We start from the raw sequence: 9,355 nt of genomic DNA, 5'->3' as shown, positions 1-9,355 counted from the left end.
AGTTAATGAGATAATAAACATGGAAGACTAAGCGTTAATGGCAGAGGGTATGTAGGCAGTATACATGACTATATGGATTCCAGGAAATGATACAATAAAGAAACCTGTTTGCAAACCGCTATAGAGATTAGTAAAGTAATAAATCATACATTGCCAACCAACATTGTGCACATTGACCCCCCCCCCCCCCACACACACACCCCCTCTCCCCTCCATACTTTATACAGGATATCCCTTTATCACATGCTCCATTCCTTCATTTTCTTTTTACTTCTTTAATCTTGTATAAATAATCTTAAGAAAAACAAGACATCAACTTGGTTGATAATTATAGACTTTATTACCTGATTTATGTACAGACCACATAATTGCAAGTCATGTCCATATATGCACTGTACTGTTATTTCATCTACTTACTCACTGTATAAAGAATAAGATGTACAGATACAAAATAAAATCAAACTAAAAATAAAACATATCCCATTAGTCACTGTACAAACTACAGTAAACAATATATGATGTATTGGAGAACAGAGGCCAGTGATGTAGTTTAACCTGCATAGAAAGATCAGCAACTGTAAGACTCGTAAAATATTCTAATGTTTAATGTGTTACATATATTTAATTTCACATCAATTAAAGCACAATTGTCACCAATACGTAGCGCATCCAGTAAATAGAGGACGTACTTGTTTACAGAATACAAGATGCACACACTTGTTTTTAGTTATAAACTATGTGTTAATAATAAATGAATGAGCGATTAATCATTAATAGATGAAGGCTGGCGTGAGGACAGTATTATACATAATGTAAACCTAGACTATCATCTAAGTTCCTTTCTACAATCTAATCCCTTTAACAAACCTCTGAGAGAAAAGGGCGCCATAAAAACGGCATGATTGGAAAATAGTCACATGAGATCCTTTTTAACTTACCATAAAATGAAGCAAAGGTTTGCACCTCTGCAGACACATCTTGACCCACTCAGCCATGTTCATTACATATAAATGGGAGCATGTGTACAAAAATGTGTACAAAAATAGCTGCATGACATCACAAAGCTGCATTTAAAACATGGGACATTTTTGAAACTTCATAATCAATCCCCAGTGAGAAGGTAACAGATTACAGAACTAATTATATGAACAATCTCACACCTTCAATTAGAGAATAAGAAGAAACATACTGTACAGTGTCCCAGATCCCACATTATATCACCCACACACAGTCAGGATAATATATTACTTAATACTCTATATAACAACAAGGTGGTCTTGTTATTACTATGGACAGTATGAACAAAATCTTATAGAACAAGTAGTGCAACGCATGAGCGATCTGTTCCAGTCAAACTTCGTGTATGAACTATGTAAATGTATATATGACTACTTTAATTTATATTAATACAAACAACTGTTTTTACAATATTAAGAGTTTGAGGCCTCTCATTTCACATCCAATTGCTTTTGTCTTATATGGATTTTCTAATATTCAAGACCTGATTTGTTTGTAAACCATTTGCCTCACTCAGAACATGCCAATTGTTTCTCACCTGTGTGAGTTCTCTGATGTGAAACAAGATGTGCTTTCTGTGTAAAACTTTTTCGACACTCAGAACATTGAAATGGTTTCTCACCTGTGTGAGTTCTTTGATGTGTGCAGAGACTTGATATATTTGTAAAACATTTCCCGCATTCAGTACATGGAAATGGTTTCTCACCTGTGTGAAATCTATGATGTTCAACAAGGCTTGATTTTTTTGTAAAACATTTCCCACATTCAGAACATGGAAATGGTTTCTCACCTGTGTGAGATCTCTTATGTTCAACAAGGCTTGATTTTTGTGTAAAACATTTCTCACATTCAGAACATTGAAATGGTTTCTCACCTGTATGAGATCTCTGATGTTCAACAAGGCTTGAATTTTGTGTAAAACATTTCCCACATTCAGAACATGGAAATGGTTTATCACCTGTGTGAGATCTCTGATGTTCAAGAAGTCTTGATTGTTGTGTAAACCATTTCCCACATTCAGAACACGGAAATGGTTTATCACCTGTGTGAGATCTCTGATGTTCAACAAGACTTGATTTTTGTGTATAACATTTCCCACATTCAGAACATAGATATGGTTTCTCACCTGTGTGAATTCTCTGATGTCTAATAAGTTCTGATTTGGATGTTAAAAATTTCCCACACTCAGAACATGGAACTAGTTTCTCTCCTGTGTGAATTCTCTGATGTCTAATAAGTTCTGATTGATTTCTATAACATTTTTCACACTCAGAACATGGAAATAGTTTCTCAGCTGTGTGAATTCTCTGATGTCTAATAAGGTCTGTTTTTTTTGTATAACATTTCCTACACTGAGAACATGGAAATAGTTTCTCACCTGGGTGAGTTTTCTGATGTCTGTAAAGATTTGATTTCTGTGTAAACAATTTCCCACACTCAGAACACGGAAATAGTTTCTCACCTGTGTGAGCTTTCTGATGTCTAATAAGGTCTGATTTGTATGAAAAATATTTACCACACTCTGAACATGGAAATAGTTTCTCGCCTGTGTGATTTTTCTGATGTCTGTAAAGATTAGATTTGTGTGTAAACAATTTCCCACACTCAGAACATGGAAATAGTTTCTCACCTGTGTGAGCTATCTGATGTCTAATAAGTTCTGATTTGTATGAAAAATATTTACCACACTCTGAACATGGAAATAGTTTCTCACCTGTATGAGTTTTCTGATGTCTAATAAGTTCTGATTTGAATGAAAAACATTTCCCACACTCAGAACATAAGAATAGTTTCTCACCTGGGTGAGTTTCCTGATGTTTAATAAGTTCTGATTTGTATGAAAAACATTTCCCACACTCAGAACATGAAAATGGTTTATCACCTGTGTGAGTTCTCTGATGTTTGTTAAGACTTGATATATGTGTAAACCATTTCCCACACTCAGAACATGGAAATGGTTTCTCGCCTGTGTGAGTCCTCTGATGTCTAATAAGTTTTGATTTTTGTGCAAAACATTTCCCACATTCAGAACATGGAAATGGTTTCTCACCTGTGTGAGATTTCTGATGTTCAACAAGTTTTGATTTTTGTGCAAAACATTTCCCACATTCAGAACATGGAAATGGTTTCTCACCTGTGTGAGTTTTCTGATGTTCAACAAGACTTGATTTTTGTGCAAAACATTTCTCACATTCAGAACATGGAAGTAGTTTCTCTCCTGTGTGAATTCTCTGATGTCTAATAAGTTTTGATTTGTGTGTAAAACACTTACTACACTCAGAACATGGAAACATTTCCTCACCTGGGTGAGTTCTCTGATGTCTGTAAAAATTTGATTGATGTGTAAAACATTTCCCACACTCAGAACATGTAAATGGTTTCTCACCTGTGTGAGTTCTTTGATGTGCAACAAGTTTAAATTTTTGTGTAAAACGTTTTTCACATTCAGAACATGGAAATGGTTTCTCTCCTGTGTGAATTCTCTGATGTCTAATAAGTTTTGATTTGTGTGTAAAACATTTCCTACACTCAGAACATGGAAACATTTTCTCACCTGTGTGGGTTCTCTGAGGCTTATTAAGAGACAATTTAGATGTATAGCATTTCCCATGCTCAGGACATGGAAAGATAGCATCATTTATATGAACTGTACTAGGCTTAACAATATCTATGTTTGCAGGAGAACATTCCTCATGGTTAGAGGGATCAGATGATGTATCTGCTCTGTGAAGTATTGGAAGTATATTTAGTGTAACAGGGTTTTCTTCTGAACAATCTTGTGTGCCGTTATCTTCTATTTCATCTTCTATTTTATCTGTAGATAAAATGAGATGTCCCTGTGAGATATTTCTGCATTTGCATCCATCTGCTGGAAATAAAATATATGTATGAAAATACATTGAGATGCATATTATAAAGTCCAATATTTTCACACTATGAGCGAGTTGAAGATGTTCCATTGTTTCATTTTAATTTGCAAACTATGAACACTTCATTACAAACACATTGCACAAATTCAGGCAAATTGCAGACTTTGGCAAGTAAAATATCACAAGCATCCACATTGCACTACCAGCAAGGGCTAAATTAGCAGCGAGGTTTGACATTGGAAATACACTACTCTAAGTTCTCACACCTTTGCACAGAGCAGAGGAGAGCATCAGATCAGAGTAGGAAAATGATGGTGCAAGGCACAGAGGGGCAGTTGCACAAAGTGAAAGAAAGAATAAAGAGAAAGCAGGGTACAGAAGAAGATCAGCAGATGATGATCAACATTACAGGGTGTCCAAGCACAGTCTGAAGAAGAGCTATTGTGCAATGACTGTGATTATAGTTGTGTGTGTGCGATAATGTGGACTTTGGAAGTGTATGTTGTGATGGGTGTGTGTTATCATCTGCTAATCACCTGGTATTTTACTTTAGTATTACAGTGTTAATAAACAGCAAATGGATCAAATATTGTTTATTTATTTATAAGGCGCCACAGGTTCCGTAGCGTCGGATACAGAAGCAAGTAACAAATAGATGAGATAATACACATAACTAGCAAAAATGAGTGTGAGTAATGCTATGGGGACTCACACAGAGTGCAGCAAAATACATGACAGGACGTACAAGGGAGACAGACAGTGGACAGACATGGGACAATAAGTGAAAAGGGCCCTGCCTGTGAGCGTTACATTCTAGAGAGAGAGGTGGTGAGAGACAGTAGGAGTAGCTGAGAGAAAATGGAGATGGCAGGCGATGGAAGAGGATATTCATGGATTATTACACAGGGAAGATAAATGGCAATGTCAAATGTATTCGCACACAAAGAGGATTATGGATAATGTCACAGGAGGAAGTTTACATGAGTTGCATGGAGTCTCTTTAGATTAACATCCTTTGAGCTACACCCAACAGTGTGAGGAGGAGACCGATCAAAACTCTGGGTTGGTAGCACACAATGATATTATGTGCGGAGGAGAGCAGTAGTCTAAAAGGGACTTATGGCTACTGAAGACTGGGCAGGTTATTATGTGGGCAGCATGGTGGCTAATTCCCGACCATGGCCTTATCTGTGAGGAGTTTGTATGTTCTCCCCGGGTTTCCTCCGGGTGCTCCGGTTTCCTCGAAAACTCCAAAAACATACTGGTAGGTGAATTGGCTGCTATCAAATTGACCTTAGTCTATGTGTAGGGAATTTAGACTGTAAGCTCCAATGGGGCAGGGACTGATGTGAGTGAGTTCTCTGTACGCTGCGGAATTAGTGGCGATATATAAATAAATGGTGATGATGATTATGATGATTTTTCCTCATTAGTTTGTACTGACAAAGGGGGGTGTAGAATAATAGATTGTTGTAGTGGCTGAATAAGCAGGATAGGTGACTCTTTCTGTATTAAGTATTTATTACTCACCTGTGGGGATTTCCTCCTCCCTACACTTCTGATCATCACTCACATACGTCTCTTCCTCACAGTCTTCTACTTGATTATCAGTCACCACCACATCCTAAATATTCCACAAAACAATAAAAATATCATATTTAATAGTGATTTAAAAATTTGAGAACAGAAGAAAATCCAGCTGCCTAACATTGTAGGTCCCCCTTGTACCGACAAAACAGTTCTGACCCGTTGTGGCATGGATTCCACAAGACCTCTGGAGGTGTCCTGTGGAATTTGGAACTGTGACAGGATGGACCGACTATGCCAACCTGTCTGTTGTTGCTGGGAACTGCCCCTTTCTTTATCCCAATTGCGCCCTTGCTGTAGTAGGAGTGGCTTACAATGTTGCCACCACTGGACTCCTTAACGGCATCCAGACCTGCATTCCTTCTGGGTAAATGACACTGCTAGTGTATCCCCTTGCTGGTGCACCTGGGCTGGTACCCCTGACCTCTTCCTACAGATCAGGGTTGCTGTGGATGGATCCCCCCTGGCCTATCACACTGGTTAGAGCTGCTGTGTAGCAGGCAAAGTGGTGGCACTAGAAAGCTGGGTCCAAACTTCAGAACAGCCGCAAATGGATTAGATTTAGGTCTAACCTGTAGGTCACAGGAAATTACAGCAGGGAAGAAGTTGCCTAGCAGGTCTTGAAGCAAGTGATGTTTATTAGCTCCAGTGTCCTGAAAAGCACAGTTCACACTGGTTAAAGGTACCAGTGATCAGAAAATCAGATGGAATAATAATAATAATAATAATAATAATACATTTCAGTACAAACCAGTGCTGTTTTATACAGTTTTAGACACAGCCATACAGGGGGTAAACCAGCCCCCTGAAGTCTTTGCTGGCCCCAACAAGTCTGGGTTATTTTTAGTATCAGGAGGCAATATGTCTCCCATGGATTTAAATGCAATGCAAAGCTAACAAAATTTACACTACTCTGGAATATCCCAAAAACATCTGTGTGGACTATTCGGACATGGTATGAGATGCAGGATACAAGCCTCACAGAGAGGCAGCGCAAGCGCCAGACCCCCCCCCCATCCCCCTTGCTGTGTATACAGGTTGACAACACATATTGGCCTGTCACTCACCGGACCGTGAGTGCCTCTGCGCTGGTGCGTGGTTCTCTAGTCTCTGGACCAAAGCCCTTCCAATGCACAAGGAAGCAAAGAACTCCTCGCGAAATTTTAGCATCTAAAATATAAGTAATTTCAAACTCCTCCTCTTGATGAACTTGTACTGGCCGAGGTGCTGAAGGAGGAACAGAGAAACGGTTGATGATAAGAGGCTTGAGTAATGACACATGGAAGGCGTTGGACGCACTGACCTCACAAGAGTTACCCTCCTCCTTGGACGATTTGATTTCTCTATGCCATCGTGTAGACATGAGGTTTCGTGAGAGAGATTCCGAAAGAGGAACTTCCTCCAAAGCGCCTGTTCGTTCAGTATCCCAAGTTCGTCATCTTCCACCTCTAGTAGAACCCATGGTGGTAGGTCGCTCTAAATTAACATCTGAAGAGAGAGAGCGACGAGTGAAGAATAGACTCTGTATCTATTGCGCTGACTCTACTCACATGCTGAACTCATGCCCTAGAAGGTCGGGAAATGCCAGGCCCTAACCAGTTCTGGAGAGGTAAGGTTAGGGTCCCTGGAGTCCTCTCCATGTTCTACGGATGCTAAAGTCTGTGCTTTTGATATTACCGTTTCCTTTGCCACCAAATCATTTATGTCTCAAGCACTTCTAGATTCTGGAGCTGCTGGAAATGTTATCTCTAGTTCCCTAGTGAATCAATGGTCCCTACCAGTGATTCCTTTAAAAGCACCTATAGCTGTTACTGCTATCGATGGATCACGTATAATTAATGGACTCATTACTCAAAGTACGTCTCCATTGACTCTTCAAATTGGAGCCTTACACCAAGAGAAAATTTCTTTACTGGTCCTTCCTGTTACCACCAGTCCCATCGTACTTGGCCTTCCATGGCTTCAACTTCATTCCCCTCAGATTGACTGGAACACTCCTCAAGTCACTTCCTGGGGTCCTGATTGTCGTCATAGATGTCTCTCTCAAGTTGTTCCACTCAAAATACATCAGTCTTCCATTTCACCTTGCCCGCCGGGTGTCCCTCCACAGTATGCTTCCTTCGCGGATGTATTCGATAAGGTTCAGTCTGAACGCCTTCCTCCCCATCGGGCGTGGGATTGTCCGATTGACTTACAACCTGGCAAGAACCCTCCTAAGGGTTGTGTGTATCCACTCTCGCTACCAGAAACTCAAGCAACATCTGAGTATATCAAGGAGAACCTCCAGCGAGGATTTATCCGACCTTCCACCTCTCCCGCTGGAGCGGGGTTCTTTTTTGTGAAGAAGAAGGATGGATCATTACGACCCTGTATAGATTATCGTGGACTTAATGGCATTACCATCAAAAATCGGTATACTATTCCACTAATTACCGAGCTCTTTGATCGCATTAAGGGAGCCCGGATCTTCACCAAGCTTGATCTTCGAGGCGCTTATAACTTAATCCGGATCAAGTCTGGAGACGAATGGAAGACAGCTTTTAACACCAGGGATGGCCATTATGAATATCTAGTTATGCCCTTCGGGTTGTGTAACGCCCCCGCTGTCTTCCAGGGTGTCACTCACCGGACCGTGAGTGCCTCTTCCCGGACATTTAGGAACCGTGGCCGTCCTCCATCCTGAGGGACTGCGCATGCGCAGCCCTTTCCATACCTCCAGTGTATGTTCCTTTAACTAAATTGGCAGATCAGGCAACCTCCCTATATTTAGCACCTGTGGTCAACACCACGTGGCCTGATCTTGGAGTCTCATTCCCCATGAGTCTCTGAAGGTGTTCCTGTGTTTCCTCGTTTATTCAGCCCAGCTGATTCCTGTGGTTTCCAAACCACTTCTACCGCTGTGGTTTCCAAACCACTTCTACTACTGTGGTTCCCATACCACTTCTACCATCTACTGTGTTTCATCGTGACTGTTGAGCTGATTCCTATCCGCTGCCTCCGTGCACTACAGTCTTCTAAGCACTTCAACTCTACCATGTATCATTGGGACTGTTAGCTGATGCCTATCCGCTGCCTCCGTGCACTACAATCTTTCATTCACATCCACTCACCTGTTCATGATTGTGACTGCCAGCTGATTCCTATCCGCTGCCTCCGTGCACTACAGGCTTCAACCTGCAACTCGTCTGTGTTTCATCATCGTGACTGTTTGGCTGATTCCTATCCGCTGCCTCCGTGCACTACAGTCTTCAACCTGCAACTCGTCTGTGTTTCATCATCGTGACTGCTAGCTGATTCCTATCCGCTGCCTCCGTGCACTACAGTCTTCAGCCCTTGTCAACTCTCCCGTGTTTCCTTGAGTCTGCTGCCACTATTGCTACCCGCTACTCTCCGTGACCAACTGTTCCAGTTCAACTCTGCTCCGGTGTCCCATCGTTACTGCACCTACTGGTTGCTATTGGCTACCTCCGTGTTCCCGCAGAGACCCGTTGCTGTTACTTCTCAGCGCTACTCATCCATCTACTACTGATCCGCTCTCCACGCCTTCCTGTGTTCCCTGCTGGTCTACCTACCTGTGCGCTGCACCTGCTAGACCACCGCTTCACCCATCCAGGGACTTTGGATCCTGCCGGCCTCCTGCCCTTCAGGTATCTCTGCACTCCTGTCTGACTGCCTTCTCCTGAACCACGGTATGCATACTTCCCATTGACTGTGCTGTGTATTGCATACCTTGCTGGACTGTGTTGGTTCTGCTCTGGAGTGTACTATCCGCTGAGTCTATTGCCATCATTGACTGTGTTGGTTCTCCTCTGGAGTGTACTATCTGCTGACTCTATTGCCATCATTGACTGTGTTATCTCATGCTGGATTACTTCAAGAGA

At 41.4% G+C, this 9,355-nt stretch overlaps 1 protein-coding gene across 3 annotated transcripts in view; it reads right to left on the bottom strand.

Annotated features, from left to right (window-relative positions):
- Positions 1 to 317: 317 nt before the first annotated feature.
- Positions 318 to 9,355, bottom strand: part of LOC142102806 (uncharacterized) — a 44,972-nt gene continuing 35,934 nt past the window's right edge. Inside the window, exons 3-4 of one of the 3 annotated variants that reach the window (XM_075187362.1) lie at positions 5,418 to 5,511; positions 318 to 3,886 (exon numbers count right to left, since the gene is read on the bottom strand). In XM_075187362.1, coding sequence (XP_075043463.1) covers positions 1,527 to 3,886; positions 5,418 to 5,511 — 2,454 coding nt within the window. In that variant the 3' untranslated portion in view covers positions 318 to 1,526. The remainder of the gene's footprint in view (positions 3,887 to 5,417; positions 5,512 to 9,355) is intronic. The other 2 variants (XM_075187364.1, XM_075187365.1) reach the window with 2 other exon arrangements.

Source organism: Mixophyes fleayi, chromosome 1 (assembly GCF_038048845.1).
Source record: "Mixophyes fleayi isolate aMixFle1 chromosome 1, aMixFle1.hap1, whole genome shotgun sequence".
In the NCBI taxonomy this organism is placed as follows: Eukaryota; Metazoa; Chordata; class Amphibia; order Anura; family Limnodynastidae; genus Mixophyes; species Mixophyes fleayi.
Note: the sequence above shows the minus strand (reverse complement) of the source record. Positions and strands in the feature narration are given on the sequence as shown.